We start from the raw sequence: 19,673 nt of genomic DNA on the forward strand, positions 1-19,673 counted from the left end.
CACAAAATATATTCACAGTGCGCAACAGGGTGATCGGTGTCTGAAAGGGAATGATTATAGGTCAGTGCCTTAGAGCCGAATACTCCCTTTCAGATACAGAGAAGCCCTCACTGCACACCAGTTGGGAATAGTGGGATACAGGGGTGTGAGTGAGGGATGGTTTGAGGAAGGCTGGGTGGGAACTTAGCAATGTAGGAACAGGAGGAGGTTATTCAGCCCCTCGAACCTGTTCCGCCTCTGCCATTCAAGGAGATCATGGCTAATCTGTGACCTAACTCCATATACCAACCTTTGCCCCATATCCCTTAATACCTTTGTTTAACAAAAATCTATCAATGTCAGATTTAAAATTAACAGTTGATCCAGCATCAATTTGCGGAAGAGAGTTCCAAACTTCTACCACCCTTTGTGTATGAAAGTGTTTCCTAATTTCACTCCTAAAAGGTCAGGATCTAATTTTTAAGACTATCCCTCCTAGTCCTCGACTCCCCAACCAGTAAGAGATTATTTGAGTGGGAGGTGGCTCGTGTGGAGTAGAAACCCCAGCACACACCAGCTGGGCCGAATGGCATGTTCCGATGCTGTTCTAATTCATTCCCGAGCCCAACTCCTTTTTCCTGGCTGCAAAATCATGGATTCAGTCTTCCACAGATCCTCGCATTCTGCTGCAGAGTTGAAAGTGGGAATTTGCATTTTAAAGGAAGAGAGGAAGCTGGGAATTGGAACTGAGCGAGCAGTGTAGAAAGTGACTTAACAGCTGTGATTATCAGGAGCACCGTACAGCCAGAGAACTGACACTTTCACCTTCACTCCACCCTAAGTATAGTCTCCTGTTTTCGACCCAAAGCTGTTTAGTTTGGAGTTGCCCCATGAGGTAGGTCAAAACCCACCTGTTTCCTCCTTCAAGTCCTGGAAGAATTTCTGATTGAAGATGAAAGCGACGCCACTAATTTCCTCGACTTTAGCCTCGGCCGTTGTGTTTCGGTTGATGAAATTGGCAGTGATGGCAATGGCTAATTTCCCACGGAACTCTTTCCTTCTAAATCCTGAAATATGAATGTATTATCACAGATGTTTCAACACTGCTCACAGAAACAAACCCTATCCCATTACTTTCACAGTGATTTTATTTCATCCTTTCTTGCATTGCTCTCTTAAACATGTCAAATAATGTTGTATTAGCCGACTTTCATTAGTGTTTGACACAGTACTCGACATCAGATTTTCAAAAGCAAGAGAGCAGGATGATTTACATCAGGTTTCCGAAGAAGGGTCACTGACCCAAAACGTTAACTCTGCTTCTCTTTCCACAGATGCTGCCAGCATTTCTTGTTTTTATTTCAGATTTCCAGCATCCGCAGTATTTTGCTTTTATATTAATAATAATCTATACTTGTCGGGGTGAGGGAGGCTCGCACCAGGGAACAGAATGCTTTCTGTCCTTGTTGTCCATTGTTAGCATCGCCTGGTCAGATACAGCATGTGTCAAATGTAGAGTTAAGCGTTCCTCATCGCCACCTTAAACACAACTTCAGATCAACAATCCGATTCCAACAGCATAATTTTTTTTCAGTGAGTGAATGCGAGAGTCGAAGTGTATGTGAGCGAGAGACCATGGGTGAGAGAGAGAGAATGTGCAAGAGAAAGACTGTGCAAGAGACACACACACACACAGAAAAACAGTGAGGGAAAAAGAGAGAGAAGGCAGTGGCAATAAGTGATTGAGAGACAGATAGAAACACAGTTAGACATTGAATAAAAATGGCTGTGAGCAAAGTTACATTGTGCCAAATTATCATCAGTCTTGCACTGACAGCCTGTGCCCAGGAACAGTGCATTCATGAAATTTCCACTGGATTCAAGCACAGGTCATGTACTCAGTCCCCAGTATATTTTGTTCACATTTGAGTCAGGAGTAGGTCTAAATGTGAAGTCAATGTATGTCACAGGACTGGGAAACTGTAACTGCCAACTGAAGAACGAGCCCGAACAACAAGAGCAATTAGCCTGAACAACTACTGGACATTTGGCAGCTCACCTTCCTGGGTTCAGTCCTGTGAGATTAATCTTCTGTTATCCCAGCATATCTAATCTCTCACTCTCCATTATATCATCCCCCAGTCCCAATGACGAACAAAACTGTTTCATTCTTTTCTTTTAAGAGAAAACTTTCCTTCCTCAAAGTTGACAAAACAATTTTTTTTATAAAGAAGGTTGACTTGGCACCACGTTGATCAGGAAACTGAATAAGTACTTGAAAAAATATAGAAGTGACGAGTGGAGGCAATGGGATTTGAGGTGTTGGAGACCTCTCCTCAATAAAATCTATCGACCTCTGTTTTGGAAGCTTCAATTGACTCCCAGCATCCACAGTCTTTTGAGGGAGAAAGTTCCAGATTTCCACTACCCTTTGTGTGAAGAAACGTTTCCTGATTTCACTCCAGAATTGCCTAGCTCTAATTTTAACATTATGAATGCTCACAATCTGGGCATCCTGTTTAACCGAGCTCAGCTGCTGGCCGCATCTCCTCTTCATCACCAACACTGCCTACTTCCACCTCTGTATCATCACCTGTCTCGCCCCAGCTTATTTCATCCTCTACTGAAACCCTCATCCATGACTTTATTCCCTCTAGATTTGACAATTCCAAAGCTTTCCCAATCGGCTTTCCATCTTCCATCCTCTAAAACTTGAGTTCATCACACCAAGTTCTGTTCACTCATCACCCTGTGCTCACTGACCAACACTCGCTCTCAGTCTGGTAATGCCTTGACTTGAAAATTCTTATCCTTGTTTCCAAATCCTTCCATGGCCGCACCCATCCCTATTCACCCAGCCTCACAACCCTCCGAGATCTCCGTGCGTCTCCAATTCCAGCCTCTTGAGCATTCCCGATTTAAATCAATCCACAACTGGCAGCCGTGCCTTCAGCTGCCTGGGTCCTAAGCTCTGGAATTCCCTCCCGAAACCTCTCCACCTCGCATTCCTCCTTTAAGAACTTCCTTAAAAATATGTCTGACCAAATAAAGTGCTATATTTAGAAACGTTAGTGCTGTTACTGAGGAGAATATATCCAGCCTGTGTAAAGGGGAACTCTCAGTAAGAACAAGTTTTCTTTGTTTAAAATGAAAGAAGGATTTGATAGAGTAAATAGACAAAACAATTCCTTTGGTGGGAAATCCATAATAAAACCACCAATAACTTATTTTTATATAGTGCATTTAATATTATAAAATGTCTCAAGGTGCCCTAATATCTGATGTTGCTCTATGGCAAATGTTGTTTGATAAGTAGTCCTGTGAAGCACCTTGGGGGGTGGGGGGGAGAAAGAGACGGGGGGGGGGGGGGGGGGAGAAAGAGACGGGGGGGGGGGGTGGGGAGAAAGAGACGGGGGGGGGGGGGGAGAAAGAGACGGGGGGGGGGGGGGAGAGAAAGAGACGGGGGGGGGGAGAAAGAGACGGGGGGGGGAGAGAAAGAGACGGGGGGGGGAGAGAAAGAGACGGGGGGGGGGGGAGAAAGAGACGGGGGGGGGGAGAAAGAGACGGGGGGGGGGAGAAAGAGACGGGGGGAGGGAGAAAGAGACGGGGGGGGGAGAAAGAGACGGGGGGGGGAGAAAGAGACGGGGGGGGGAGAAAGAGACGGGGGGGGGAGAAAGAGACGGGGGGGGGAGAAAGAGACGGGGGGGGGAGAAAGAGACGGGGGGGGGAGAAAGAGACGGGGGGGGGAGAAAGAGACGGGGGGGGAGAAAGAGACGGGGGGGGGAGAAAGAGACGGGGGGGGGAGAAAGAGACGGGGGGGGGGGAGAAAGAGACGGGGGGGGGGAGAAAGAGACGGGGGGGGGAGAAAGAGACGGGGGGGGGGAGAAAGAGACGGGGGGGGGGAGAAAGAGACGGGGGGGGGGAGAAAGAGACGGGGGGGGGGAGAAAGAGACGGGGGGGGGAGAAAGAGACGGGGGGGGGGAGAAAGAGACGGGGGGGGGGAGAAAGAGACGGGGGGGGGGGGGGGGGAGAAAGAGACGGGGGGGGGGGGAGAAAGAGACGGGGGGGGGAGAAAGAGACGGGGGGGGGGGAGAAAGAGACGGGGGGGGGGAGAAAGAGACGGGGGGGGGAGAAAGAGACGGGGGGGGGAGAAAGAGACGGGGGGGGAGAAAGAGACGGGGGGGGAGAAAGAGACGGGGGGGGGGGGAGAAAGAGACGGGGGGGGGAGAAAGAGACGAGGGGGGGGAGAAAGAGACGAGGGGGGGGTGAAAGAGACGGGGGGGGGGAGAAAGAGACGGGGGGGGGAGAAAGAGACGGGGGGGGGAGAAAGAGACGGGGGGGGGAGAAAGAGACGGGGGGGGGAGAAAGAGACGGGGGGGGGAGAAAGAGACGGGGGGGGGAGAAAGAGACGGGGGGGGGAGAAAGAGACGGGGGGGGGAGAAAGAGACGGGGGGGGGAGAAAGAGACGGGGGGGGGAGAAAGAGACGGGGGGGGAGAAAGAGACGGGGGGGGAGAAAGAGACGGGGGGGGGAGAAAGAGACGGGGGGGAGAAAGACGGTGGGGGAGAAAGACGGTGGGGGGAGAAAGAGACGGTGGGGGGAGAAAGAGACGGTGGGGGGAGAAAGAGACGGTGGGGGGAGAAAGAGACGGTGGGGGGAGAAAGAGACGGTGGGGGGAGAAAGAGACGGTGGGGAGAAAGAGACGGTGGGGAGAAAGAGACGGTGGGGAGAAAGAGACGGTGGGGAGAAAGAGACGGTGGGGGGGGGGGGGGGGGGAGATAGCGAGACAGGGAGAGAGAGAGAGAGAGAGAGGGAACAAGAGAAACAGAAAAAGAGAGATAGAGGGAAATAGAGATGGACAAAGAAGGAGACAAGGAGAGAGACAGAGAGAAGGAAAGTGAAAGGGGAGAAGTTTAGGGGGGATATGTGTGGAAAGTTCTTTACGCAGAGGGTGGTGGGTGCATGGAACGCATTGCCAGCGGAGGTGGTAGACGCGGGCACGATAGCGTCTTTTAAGATGTATCTAGACAGATACATGAATGGGCAGGAAGTAAAGAGATACAGACCCTTAGAAAATAGGCGACATGTTTAGTTAGAGGATTTGGATCGGCGCAGGCTTGGAGGGCCGAAGGGCCTGTTCCTGTGCTGTAATTTTCTTTGTTCTTTGAGAGAGGAAGAAAGAGAGAGGGACAGAGAGACATAGAGACAGAGATAAAGTGTGAGTGAGAGGGAGGATGATAATGAATATTTCTCACCTTGTAAACTGCTCCTTCGTCCATCTGCACCGATAATAACATCAAAGGTAAAGGCTGACACTGGGTGATCGTTGGGCCGTACCTCAGCTCGCCATCCTGTTCCTAAATTATGGGTGAGGGGGATAATTATGTAAGTAACACATCCTGGATTCCATTGGTAAAGGACCAAACACTTCAATCTATTAAACTGTTCCCATCAACCTCATCCTTTTAATACTGTCATTATGTTGACACATTCTAATGGCTTGATATTTTAATGGCGAATTCACTGGCTTATTAATAAAACAGTAGACTGACATTTAAAACATTTCGGTAATCTGATAACTAGCTGACAATACAGAAAAAGAAACAAAAGGAATGAATTGTGTTTATATAGCATCTTTCCTATCCTCAGGATGTCCAATGTCATATAATTCTGCTTTGTAAGGAAAGATGACAGTCAAATATGTGCAGAGCAAGATCCCAAAAACAACAATGAGATAAATGACCAGATAGTCTGTTTGACATTTTTGGTTGAAGTATAACGATTAATCAGGGCACCAAGGGAACAGGAGGAGGCCATTCAGCCCCCCAAGCCTGTTCCATCCTTCATTCAATAAGATCGTGGTTGACTTGCATCCTAACTCCATCTTGGTTCCGTAATGCTGAATATCCTTACCCAAAGAACAAAGAACAGTACAGCACAGGAACAGGCCATTCAGCCCTCCAAGCCTGCGCCGATCTTGATGCCTGTCTAAACTAAAACCTTCCGCACTTCCGGGGACTGTATCCCTCTATTCCCATCCTATTCATGTATTTGTCAAGATGCCTCTTAAACATCGCTATCGTACCTGCTTCCACCATCTCCCCCGGCAGCAAGTTCCAGGCACTCACCACCCTCTGTGTAAAGAACTTGCCTCACACATCCCCTCTAAACTTTGCCCCTCGCACCTTAAACCTATGTCCCCCAGTAACTGACTTTTCCACCCTGGGAAAAAGCTTCTGACTATCCACTCTGTCCATGCCATTCATAACTTTGTAAACCTCTATCATTTCACCTCTCCACCTCCGTCGTTCCAGTGAAAACAATCCGAGTTTATCCAACCTCGCCTCATAGCTAATGCCCTCCAGACCAGGCAACATCCTAATAAACCTCTACTGTACCCTCTCCAAAGCCTCCACATCCTTCTGGTAGTGTGGCGACCAGAATTGCACGCAATATTCTAAGTGTGGCCTAACTAAGGTTCTGTATAGCTGCAGCATGACTTGTCAATTTTTATACTCAATGCCCCGACCGATGAAGGCAAGCATGCCGTATGCCTTCTTGACTACCTTATCCACCTGCGTTGCCACTTTCAGTGACCTGTGGACCTGAACGCCCAGATCTCTCTACCTGTCAATACTCCTAAGGGTTCTGCCATTTACTGTATACTTCCCACCTGCATTAGACCTTCCAAAATGCATTACCTCACATTTGTCCGGATTAAACTCCATCTGCCATTTCTCCGCCCAAGTCTCCAACCGATCTATATCCTGCTGTATCCTCTGACAATCCTCATCACTATCCGCAACTCCACCAACCTTTGTGTCGTCTGCAAACTTACCAATCAGACCAGCTACATTTTCCTACAAATCATTTATATATAGTACAAACAGCAAAGGTCCCAGCACTGATCCCTGCGGAACACCACTATTCACAGCCCTCCATTCAGAAAAGCACCTTCCACTGCTACCCTCTGTCTTCTATGACCGAGCCAGTTCTGTATCCATCTTGCCAGCTCACCTCTGATCCCATGTGACTTCACCTTTTGTACCAGTCTGCCATGAGGGACCTTGTCAAAGGCTTTACTGAAGTCCATATAGACAACATCCACTGCCCTTCCTTCATCAATCATCTTTGTCATATCCTCAAAAAACTCAATCAAATTAGTGAGACACAACCTCCCCTTCACAAAACCATGCTGCCTCTCGCTAATAAGTTCATTTGTTTCCAAATAGGAGTAAATCCTGTCCTGAAGAATCCTCTCTAATAATTTCTCTACCGTTGACGTAAGGCTCACCGGCCTATAATATCCTGGATTATCCTTGCTACCCTTCTTAAACAAAGGAACAATATTGGCTATTCTCCAGTCCTCTGGGACCTCACCTGTAGCCAATGAGGATACAAAGATTTCTGTCAAGGCCCCAGCAATTTCTTCCCTTGCCTCCCTCAGTATTCTGGGGTAGATCCCATCAGGCCGTGGGGACTTATCTACCTTAATGCTTTGCTGGATGCGCAACACCCACTCCTTTTTGATAACGACATGACCCAGACAATCTACACTCCCTTCCCTAGGCTCATCATCCACCAAGTCCTTCTCTTTGGTGGTTACTGATGCAAAGTAATCATTTAGTACCTCGCCCATTTCCTCTGGCTCCACACGTAGATTCCCTTCTCTGTCCTTGAGTGGGCCAACCCTTACCCTAGTTACCCTCTTGCTCTTTATATACGTATAAAAAGCCTTGGGTTCTCCTTAATTCTGTTTGCCAATGACTTTTCATGACCTCTTTTAACCCTCCTGACTCCTTGCTTAAGTTCCTTCCTACTGTCTTTATATTCCTCAAGGGCTTTGTCTGTTCCCAGCCTTCCAGCCCTTACAAATGCTTCCTTTTTCTTTTTGACGAGGCTCACAATATCCCTCATTATCCAAGGTTCCTAAAACTTGCCAAACTTGTCTTTCTTCCTCACAGGAACATGCCGGTGCTGGATTCTAATCAACTGGCGTTTCAAAGACTCCCACATGTCAGATGTTGATTTACCCTCAAACAGCCGCCCCCAATCTAAATTCTTCAGTTCCTGCCTAATATTGTTATAATTAGCCTTCCCCCAATTTAGCACCTTCACCCGAGGACTACTCTTATCCTTATCCACAAGTACCTGAAAACTTACGGAATTATTGTCACTGTTCCCGAAATGCTCCCCTACTGAAACTTCGACCACCTGGCCGGGCTCATTCCCCAAACCAGGTCCAGTACAGCCCCATCCCTAGTTGGACTATCTACACATTGTTTCAAGAAGCCCTCCTGGATGCTCCTTACAAATTCTGCCCCATCCAAGCCCCTAGCACTAAGTGAGTCCCAGTCAATATAGGGGAAGTTAAAATTACCCACCACTACAACCCTGTTACCTTTACATCTTTCCAAAATCTGTCTACATATCTGCTCCTCTACCTCCTGCTGGCTGTTGGGAGGCCTGTAGTAAACCCCCAACATCGTGACTGCACCCTTCCTATTCCTGAGCTCCACCCATATTGCCTCGCTGCATGACCCCTCCGAGGTGTCCTCCCACAGTATAGCTGTGATATTCTCCTTAACCAGTAATGCAACTCCCCCACCCCTTTTACATTCCCTTCGATCCCTGAATCTTCTAAATCCCGGAACATTTAGCTGCCAATCCCTCAACCAAGTCTCTGTAATAGCAACAACATCATATTTCCAAGTACTAATCCAAGCTCTAAGTTCATCTGCCTTACCGGTTATACTTCTTGCATTGAACAGATACCCAAGAGATATCTATCAGGTGAACGGCCATTGAATTAGCACTGAGCATTTTTAGTTTAATATCACATTTGAAAGATGGCACCTCTTATCACTGGAGTGGAGCTTTAATCCATGGCCCTCTGACTTGGCGGTGAGCGAGTTACCCACTGATATTTGAGTGGTTTGAAATTTACAAAGTGAAGTTCCCACACCCATCATGCTCCATGAATATCCCCATCTTCACTGAAGGGTACGCCCAGCACATCAATGCACAAGACAAGACTTAAATGTTTACAACAATCTTCAGCCAGAAGTGCCAAGTGAATGATCTATCTTGGCCTCCTTCTGTGGTCCCTACCATCACAGAAGCCAGTCTTCAGTCAACTTAATTCACTCCACATGATAGCAAGAAACAGCTGAAGGCACAACAAAGGCTATGGAGCCTGACAAAATCCCGGATGTAGTGCTGACTTGTGCTCCAGAACTAGCCATACCCCTAGTCAAGCTGTTCCAGTGCAGCTACAACACTGGCATCTACCTGACAATGTGGAAAATATCCCAGGTATGTCCTGTTCACAAAAAAATCCAATCTGGCCAATTACCACCCCTTCAGCCTACTCTCAATTATCAGCAAAGCGATGAACAGTGCTATCAAGCGGCACCTGCTCAGCAATAACCTGCCCACCGACGCTCAGTTTGGATTCCACCAGAACCACTCAGTTCCTGACCTCATTACAGCCTTGGTCCAAACATGGACAAAAGAGCTGAATTCCAGAGGTGATGTGAGAGTGATTGCCCTTGACATCAAGGCAGCATTTGCCCTGGCAAAACTCTCCACTGGCTTGAGTCATACTTGTGGCATTCTCGGGACTGGAGTGAGGGTTAGCCAAGTTTATTAAGAGATAATGACAGTGACAGAGACTGCATGCTGTTGAAAGAATGGATTCTTCTTTATTCCCTTTTTACTTTCACTTTCCCTTTGCTGGCATGTGTGTTGTACAGCAGCCTCAAGTGTACAAAATGCACAATGCAATCTCAAAACACTACAATACCTAGCACAAAAAATGGTTCTGGTTGTTGAAAGCCAGTCTTCTCAATACCAGGACATCACTGCAGGAGTTCCTCAGGGTAGTGTCCTTGGCCTCACCATCTTCAGCTGCTTCATCAATGACCTTCCCTCCATCATAAGGTCAGAAGTGGGGATGTTCGCTGATGATTGCACTGTGTTCATCACCATTTGTGACCCACCAGATACTGAATCAGCCCATGTCCATGTGTAGCAAGACCTGGACAACATTCAGGCTTTGGGCTGATAATTGGCAAGTAACATTCGTACCACACAAGTGCCAGGCAATGACCATCTCCAACAAGAGAGAATCTAACCATCTCCCTTGGACATTCAATAGCATTACCATCGCTGAATTTCCCATCATCAACACCCTGGGGGTCACCATTGACCAGAAACTGAACTGGAGTAGCCATATAAATACTGTGGCGACAAGAGCAGGTCAGAGGCTGAGAATTCTGTGGTGACTAACTCATCTCTTGACTCTCCAAAGCCTGTCCGCCATCTACAAGGCACAAGTCAGGAGTGTGATGGAATACTCTCCACTTGCCTGGACGAGTGCAGCTCCAACAACACTCAAGAAGCTCAACACCATCCAGGACAAAGATTATTTTTAATTCATTCACGGGATGTTAGCATCACACCATCCTGATTTGTAAATATATCGCCGTCCTTTCACTGTTACTGGGTCAAAATACTGGGACTCCCTTCCTAGCAGCACTGTGGGTGTACCTGCACCACATGGACTGCAGTGGTTCAAGAAGGCAGCTCACCACCACCTTCTCAAGGGCAATTAGGGATGGGCAATAAATGCTGGCCTGGCCAGCGACGCCCACATCCCAAAAAATATTTTTTTTAAACTGGCAACATTCACTGCAATGCCTCTAACTAACATCTTTAACAGGAGACTGGTGCAGATGGAGAAACCTAGAGAATTTTTCCTTTTTGTTTTAAGTGTTCAGACAATTCACAGTTAAATCCCCTTTTTATTTCCAGTGAAGTCAAACTCTAACGCAAACAGACTAAAGGAATTAGGTGGCGTAAGAGCTTATCTAATCAAGGGAAGCATTGTTGCTATTTGTGGTTTTGTTTAAATTATGACAAGTGTTTATGTGCAACCGTCTCCTGGTCATTTATTGCATTGATGATCCATGCATGCACCGTGTCAGAATTGAGTTGAAACATGTGTTAGATACTCAGACAAACTTGAAGAGGCCACTCAGAACATCAAGGCAGTATAGATGGGCTGCTAGCTGACATTCTTATAATGCCAGAAATACTTTCCAGGCGGTGACTCTATTATTATCTTCCGAGAAAGTTATAATCAGGACCCTGTTGATCACTTTGGACTCAGCAGGAATCAGGCCCAGCTCCTCTCTGCACACTCGGGGTGCGCTATATTTATCCACAGCAAAATGAACATAATGGAAAATTGTCACACAAAGTCTGGATGCATTTCCTGCAAATCTCAGTCACACACGCATGTCCTGAAATGGTCATTGTGAAACAAGTCTTGGAACTCAGCAAAGGCTTCTTCAGAACCACCTCACAAACCCACAAGGTCAAGGACAGTAGGTGCATGGGAACACCACCCCCTCAGAGTCACACACACCATCCTGACTTGGAACTATATCGCCGATCCTTCACTGTCGCTGGGTCAAAATCCTGGAACTCCCTTCCTAACAGCACTGTGGGTGTACCTACCTCACATGGACTGCAGTGGTTCAAGAAGGCAGCTCACCACCACCTTCTCAAGGGTAATTATGGGTTGGGCAATAAATGCTGGCCTGGCCAGCGACACCCACATCCCGAGAATTAATTCACAGGACATAATATCAGGAGTGAGCTACTCCGAAACGTTGGTGCCTCACAGGCAGTGCCTTCGGCAAAACAGCTGCCAAAAGACGGATTTATTCAACAGCGTGTAAATCACTTTCAGAGAAATATGCAGACGTGAATAAAGATCAGAAAAAGGTTCCCAAATCGTGCTCAGGGCCCATCGAGACTCACTAACCCACCCTCTCTACTTAACCTGTGTCTGTCTCACCCCCAAAAGCCAGGACGTCAATCCAAATCACCCTTTAGTAACTGTTGCTGGAAATCCAAAGTGAAATTAGAAAATGCTGGAAACACTCAGCAGTAATCGGAAACATAACTTAGATCAATAAAAGTAACCACGAAGCTGTCGAATTGCTTTCGAACCCATCTGGTTCACTCATGTCCTTTAGGGAAGGAAATCTGCTGTCCTTACCTGGTCTGGCCTACATGTGAGTCCAGACCCACAGCAATGTGGTTGACTCTGAACTGCCCTTTGAAGTAGCCACTCATTTGTATCAAACCTGCTACCAGCGGCTCAAGAAGGCGGCTGACCACAACTTTCACAAGGCAACTATGGATGGACAATAAATGTTGGTCTTGCCAACCAAGCCCAGATCCTGAGAATGAACCTGCATCACATTTTAATAGCTTGTATTTTTTTGAAATAAAAGTCCCCCCCCTCCTTTCAAATCCAAAGTTCCCTGATTTCCCCAATCTTTCCTTGTAACTCCATCCCGGGAATCCGGCTCATGATTCTTCTCTGCTGCATCTCCCTTATGTTTTTGCGAATAAAACTGGGATGCAGTGCTGGAGGTGCAAACTGAGCAGGAAGCAGTGCAGTGTCAGAATCAGAGGATCATACAGCCAGAAGGAGGCCATTCAGCCCATCGTGTCTGTGCCAGCTCTTCGAAAGAGCTATCCAATTAGTCCCACTCACCCTGCCCTTTCCCCACAGCCCTACAAATCTTTACCCTTCAAGTGTCTATCCAATTCCCTTAACTTGACTTCTTCCACTCCTGCCTCTGAATCAAATGATCATGGATTGAAATCCCAATCCAGAGGCTTGAGCACATAATCCAGGCTGACATTCCCAGAGCAGTACTGAGGGAGTGCTGCACTGTCAGAGGTGCTTAAACCAAGACCCTGTCTGCTCTTTCAGGTGGACGTAAAAGATCCAGTGGAACTACTTCAAAGAACAGGGGAATTCTCCCCAGTGTCTTGGGCTATTATTTATCTCTCAACCATCATCACTAAAAACAGATCATCTGGCCATTATCACATGACTGTTTGTGGGATCTTGCTGTGCACAAATTGACTGCTGCATTTGCTATATTACAACAGTGACTACACTTCAAAAAGTACTTCATTGGTGTGAAGAGCTTTGAGATGTGCTGAGATTGTGAAAGGAGCTAGAGAAACTTTAAGAGATTGTGAATAATACTGATATCAATAACTCTGCTTAATCACGGGGAGTTTAGAGAAAGAGTTCTGTTCGCTAAAAGTGAAGTCGCAGCAGGTGGGCTGTAGAGGGGAGGAGGCTGGGGGTTTGTCGTGATTTTTCTCACATAGACTTGGCATGTGTACAATCCACAAAGGGCAGCCAGCAAGGGAAATGACTGCTAAGTGTGTGGAACAGTGCAAAATTAAAAAGGGTATATCCAAGACAGTGAAGTGGAATGAGTGAAGAAATCTCAATGGATCTATCCAGACCTGGGGTAATAAGCATGATTAATGTGTATAGATAAGATTAATTTGTACTCTGATCATTTATACATCTTGTTGTTATGATTCAGTGGAACAAATGGGGGGTTTTAGATGACACTGGCAGCACAGGAGGTGAAACAGATACCCTGATGTGCGTCACAGTTTCATAACAGAAAGCTGTGAGTGCGCACTGAGAGAGGACGACAAGGTTTCAGCAACTCAGGGCACACACTGGGATTCACTTCTTCAAGGCATAGACTAGGCTTGTATTAGCCTTGAGTTTAGAAGGTTGGGGGGTGACCTGATTGGAGGCGATTAAAATGATAAAAGGGATTATTTGACAGAGTAGGTAGAGAGAAACTGTAGTGGGGGAGCCAAGTGGGGCACAATCTTCAAATTAGAGCCAGGCCGTTCAGGGATGATATCAGGAAGCACCTCACACAGAGGGTAGCGTAAATCTGGAACTCTTTCCCCCAAAAAGGCAGTGGATGCTGGGGTCAAGAGGTGATTTCACGACTACGATCGTTAGGTTTTGCTGGGTGAAAGGTATCGAGGAATTTGGAGCAAAAGTGGGTAAATGGATTGAATGGCGGTACAGGCTGGAGGGGCTGAATGGCCTCCTCCTACGTTCAATAGCCGCCATGTTCCCCCAGGGAGGAGAGATTTACAATGAGCACTCACTGTGCGTTTGTCCAAGGGGTTTCTCAGTTGGGGACAATCCAAAATTCAGAGTTGTATCAGGTAGAGCCGCGTTGGTTAATTTACTGGATCAAAAAGCCAGAGAAGGCGAGTTCAAATCCACCATGGGCAATTTGAGAATCTGAATTCAGTTCAAAAGAAAATCTGGAAATAAAACGCTGGGCTCAATAAGAGTGTCGGATTGTTATAAAAACGTGACTAGTTCACTGACGTCCCTTTAGAGAAGGAAATCTGCCATCCTTAGCCGGTCTGGGCCTATACGTGACCCAATCCCACGCCAACTACCCTAGCAGGAAACTCAGTTGCATTAAACCTGCTATCAGAGGTTCAAAAGAGCAGCTCATCACCAACATCTCAGGGCGACCAGGGATGGGCATTAAATGCCAGCTTTGCCAGTGACACCCACATCCCGGAATCAAGTCCTATCTTTTGAAGATAACATTGGTTGCCTGTCCTGAATTTTGTATCTGTTTATTTAGCACAATGGAAATTGATTTACATCAGAAATGTAAGTAGCTGCTCTTATTAAATACCAGTAAAAACTCTGGGACCTGGTATAATGAAAACAGGAGCTGAATTTATCAGTCACTGTTAAGTCAGCAGACTTGGCTAGGATAACCCTGAACAAGGAGGCCCATCTGCACTCCTACTTGCTCATTGACTGGATGATCAGGGATTTAGAAAGTCCCCTTATCCTCAGGCACCAGTTCTGTGAGAAAGACAAATCAACCTAATTGTTTCTCATTTTTCAATGATTTCAGGGCTGTATCTGCGGCAATGCTAATGGTCCAACATTGGCAGGATGGGCGAGAGTGTTGTAGGAGAGCAACTTCAGGAGAAAGTGCATTATATTCTTTCGTGGTCCTCACTATATAATCGCAACTCCATAAAAGCCAAAACAATTTTTCTTCCTGTGGTGTCTGGCCTGAAGTCCAAATCAAATAAAGCTTTTTAACTGGACAAAGAAACAGGATTGGTGGGGAGTGGAGAACGAGGAGAATTTATTTACACCGTGAGTTGTTGTGATCTGGAACGCGCTGCCTGAGGGGGCAGTGGAAGCAGATTCAATAGGAACTTTCAAAAGGGAATTGGATAAATACTTAAAACATTAGGGTCTACGGGGGAAGAGCAAGAGAAGTGGGACCAATTGGATAGCTCTTTCAAAGAGCTGGCACAGACACAAGGGGCCGAATAGCCTCCTCCTGTGCTGTAGGATCCTATGATTCTAAGTTTAAGCATTTGGAGAGCAGCTTGTTAATGCTGCAAACTTCAGGCACTGTAAGGCCATCAATTCCCCCATACTCAGATAGAAAACTTCAATCCCTGTGTCTGTTGAGGTCGCCAAACTCAACTAGATTGAGCATGAAGGATCTGTTCATCGACCCAGTGCACCCCAGGCCATGGGAAGCATCACTAGAGTCCACATGGGCTGTCCGATTGTACACCCCCCACCCCGCCACCACGAAAGCGGCATATGGGCAGATGCCAGGTGATGAACGAATGATGCCTACCATGGTTGAATAGATGACCAGGTCTGGACAGCATGCTTACCACACAAGGATCTAGGGTCAGAGATGAGTTGCCACCTTTGGGGAAGAATGGTAGGGGTTTGGGGGTGGGGGAACAGAGAGAGAGAGAAGTGGTGAACTCACTTTGGGATTCCTGGTCTTCAGGGGGCTCCAACAACTGCACAAACTCCATGTTAACTTGAATCTCCACACCCAGTAACAATGCCACTTTAACCAGGATTAGCTGGAGCTGCCGAATACCTGTCAGCAAAACACAAACAGATAGAATCAGTAACCATGAGAATCAGTGATCCAATCAGAAAAATTCCAGTTTAGTATAACACAGCAAATTAACCCAAACTCAGCACCAAAGCAGATGGAGTTTATCGTCCTAATCCTATACTTTTAAAATGGTGAAAAAACAAAAACATTTTACTTTACAGGGCTGTGGAGATAGAGCAGGGGAAGTGGGATTCATAGAAAAGCTCTTTCAAAGAGCCAGCACGGGTGTCATGGGCCGAATGGACTCCTGTTGTGGTGTATCATGTTATGACTTCTTAGAAAGTAAAGCTTCCACCACTTCAAGCAAGAGGATAGTTATCAGCTGAGAGTTTTTTTCTATTCATTCATGGGATGTGGGCATTGCTTCGGCTAGGCCAGCATTTGTTGCCCATCCTAATTGCCCTTAAACCGAGTGGCTTATTAGGCCATTTCAGAGGGCAGCTAAGAGTCAAACTACATTGCTGTGGGTCTGGAGTCACATGTAGGCCAGACCAGGTAAGGACAGCAGATTTCCTTCCTTAAAGGACATTAGTGAATCAGATGGGTTTTTACAACAATCGACAATGGTTTCATGGCCATCATTAGACTAGCTTTTTAATTCCAGATTTATTAATTAGATTCAAATTCCACCTTCTGCTGTGGTGGGATTTGAACCCATGCCCCCAGAGCAATACCCTGGGTCTCTGGGTTACTAGTCCAGTGACAATACCACTACGCCACCGCCTCTCTCTGTCTGAAAGGTACGTACTGATGTGATCGATTGTTCCCGCACAGAATTTGCCATAAAATTTCTTTGCAGCCAGGGCGCGCAAGTCCTGAATGGTGTAGGGCCACAGGTGTAAGACATTGTTCCTGGCAAAGGTCTCCCTCTTCTCCAGCACCACCACTTTACACCCCAGGAAGGCCAGCTCGATGCTGGTCCGCAGGCCGCAGGGTCCAGCTCCAATAATCAAACACTAGAAACAAAAATAGAGCTCAATAAGTAAAAACATCAAAGCAGAGAGACTGGGATAAAAGGGAAAGAAAACTAATAGAGAAACATACAAAGGGAAAAAAACCGAGAGAGAGAGAAAGACAGAGTGAGAGAGAGAGAGTGAGGAGAGAGAAAGAGAGTGAGAGAGAGAGTGAGGAGAGAGAGAGAGAGAGTGAGAGTAAGAGAGTGAGGAGAGTGAGAGAGTGAGAGAGAGAAAGTGAGCAAGTGTGAGAGTGAGAAAAAGAACTAGAGTGAGAAAGACAATGATAGAGTCAGAAAGAAAAAGAGAGGAGTGAAAGAGAGGAACAATGTGTGAGAAAGGGAAAGAAAAATGCAAAATACAGACAGACCTGCATTTACATAGTGCCTTAAAGCAAATGAAGTACTTTGTTGAAGTTTGGTCCTTGTTGTAATGTAGGAAGTGTGGCAGCCAATTTGTGCACAGGAAGATTCTACAAACAACAGTGAGATAATCTGTTTTAGTGATGTAATTTGAGGGATAAATATTGGCTGGGAAATTGAGAAGAACTCCCGTGCTCTTCTTCGAAATAGCACCATGGTATCTAACAGGTCCCCCAAAGATTAATGCCTCATCCAACAAATCACACTCTGACAGTGCAGCACTGCCTCAGCACTGTCCCTCCGACAGTACAGCACTCCCTCAGCACTGTCCCTCCGACAGTGCAGCACTCCCTCAGCACTGTCCCTCTGACAGTACAGCACTCCCTCAGTACCGACCCTCCATCAGTGCAGCACTCCCTCAGTACCGACCCTCCGACAGCACAGCGCATCACTGAAGAGGACTGGTATTTCTGCGCATGTGTAAAGGCTTCTGGTTCCTAAAACCTCACAAAAACCCCAGCCAGTTCTCTCACTGTCTTTTTGTTTCTAAGGTAAAAACTGTCCCATTTGTTTTCACTTTCTGGGAGGTGATGATGTCACCATCAATATGATGTTGATACTAAAATTGCTTCCTACAGCAGAGAGAGGAAAACTCAAAATATGTAAGCTTGAAACATTTAAATTGCTTTTGTTTGGAGTGTGTATTAAGTGTGAAACCAAGAGGATTAATGAATCCGTGCAGCACGTTGGTTATACAGAGTGTACATCACTGAATATATGACACAAACTTGAAAGCAATGGTCGAAGTATATCCTCCTGCAGACAGTTTGAAAGCTGAAATGGTCCTTTTACTGTGTGAGCGTGCCTTTCCATCTATAAATGGAAGTCTAAGTCTGGGAGTTGAAAGTTGGACCTCGTCTTACAGAAGAGTCACAGAGTTGAATGGGATCATCGCTCACTTCACAGGGTGCGCTCTCCAACTACTTCTCTCCCATCAATTCCAGACTCTCCGGCTATTCGTTCCCCAGCTCCTGGCATGCGTGTTTCCTCTGCTGTCCTGCCTGGACGTTAGGTGTGATTGTGTCAGAAACGGCAAGAAAAAGTGGCACCTCTTGCCCTTAACTAGATCTCCCTCTCCTTGGAGTAGGGATCGCTAACACTCAGGACTGTCCTGGACTCTGCAGAAATTGAGAATCAATCTTCAGGCTGTTGCCGAGAGCAAAAACCCAGGAGAAAAAATTATTGGGACATTTGAAAACTCTTGTTAGAATTTTCTTTGAGCAGCTTCATGTACTCATTCTATATTTAGATGAGCACTTGAAATGCCATAGCATACAAGGCTGAGGGCCAAGTGCAGGAAAATGGGATTAGATTGGATGGGTGCTTGATGGTCGGCGCAGACGCGTTGTGCCGAAGGGCCTGTTTCTGTGCCGTTTAACACGATGACTCTATAAAACACTGGAGCGGCGGGGGAAAGGCTGTTTGACTTAAGTTGAGAATCATCCAATCAGGTAACGGAGAATCTGTTGCATTTCAATTGGCTGTGGGGAGGCGTGTTGCCAAGTGGATGGGCATGTCAGGTGACTAATAGTGGGGGAGGGGCAGTGGGGGACAGGAGGTCATGTGATGAAACCCAAATCTACCAACTTGTTGCCTCTTCCCCACCCACTCCATAGAAATACTACAGGAAAGGCTGTGGAGTCTAACTCAACCCTTCTGCCCCTCTTACTCAGCTGTCCTAATATCCCCACCTTCAGCTCAGGGTCAATTCTGTGTCAGATTCCACTCCTGTGAAGCACCTTAGGATGTTTTACCACGTTAACAGGTGCTAGATAAATGCAGTTTTTTTGTTGTTGGTGTGATCACAAGGAGTCATAACACACTCTGCACATTCAGCGACAGCAGATGGACATGGAATTACTTGTGCAACAGTCTCTGACCTGTTCCCCCAGCAGGGAGGCTAGCCTGATGAAACAGGTTATTACACCCATTACAATAATGGATAGCTGAAAGGTGACAGCAACAGGTTACCTGCTCTTCTGCTCATTTTTTAGCCTGGAGACTTGGAGAAAAACAAAAAGCTGCCGTCAGAAATGCCCAGTTTTGTTTACTCCGTGAAAGACTTGTTTGGTGTCTTATTACCATTCCCACTCCCAAAATTAAACATTATGCAACACATATTTAAGCAATTTTGCAATCTGCTTCACTCTTTCTCATCAAAGGTGTAAGCCGTGGCTCAGTGGGTTGCTGTTCTCCACTCTGAGTCGGTAAGGTTCTGGGTCCCACTCCAGAGATTCGAGCACGTAATCCAGACTGACACTCCTAGTGCAGTGCTGAGGGAGCACCGCACTGTCGGAGGGGCAGTGCTGAGGGAGCACTGGGTGGTCGAGGGTGTCATTTTTCATAATGAGATGTTAAACAAGGCCCCATCGGCCCTCCCAGATGACTGTAAACGTTCCCATGACACTATTTCAATGGTGAGCAGGGGAGTTCTCTCCCGTGTCCTGGCCAATATTCAGACCTCAATCAAAATCACAAAAACAGATCATC

The 19,673-nt window shown here is 46.7% G+C and overlaps 1 protein-coding gene across 8 annotated transcripts in view; it reads right to left on the reverse strand.

Annotated features, from left to right (window-relative positions):
* Nucleotides 1–19,673, reverse strand: part of LOC137377198 (F-actin-monooxygenase mical2-like) — a 324,020-nt gene that overhangs the window by 180,784 nt on the left and 123,563 nt on the right. For all 8 annotated transcript variants that reach the window (XM_068046689.1, XM_068046680.1, XM_068046684.1 and 5 more), the window contains exons 3-6: nucleotides 16,557–16,764; nucleotides 15,671–15,787; nucleotides 5,234–5,335; nucleotides 891–1,046 (exon numbers count right to left, since the gene is read on the reverse strand). In XM_068046689.1, coding sequence (XP_067902790.1) covers nucleotides 891–1,046; nucleotides 5,234–5,335; nucleotides 15,671–15,787; nucleotides 16,557–16,764 — 583 coding nt within the window. The remainder of the gene's footprint in view (nucleotides 1–890; nucleotides 1,047–5,233; nucleotides 5,336–15,670; nucleotides 15,788–16,556; nucleotides 16,765–19,673) is intronic.

The sequence above is a fragment of the Heterodontus francisci genome, chromosome 14 (genome assembly GCF_036365525.1).
Source record: "Heterodontus francisci isolate sHetFra1 chromosome 14, sHetFra1.hap1, whole genome shotgun sequence".
Taxonomy (NCBI): Eukaryota; Metazoa; Chordata; class Chondrichthyes; order Heterodontiformes; family Heterodontidae; genus Heterodontus; species Heterodontus francisci.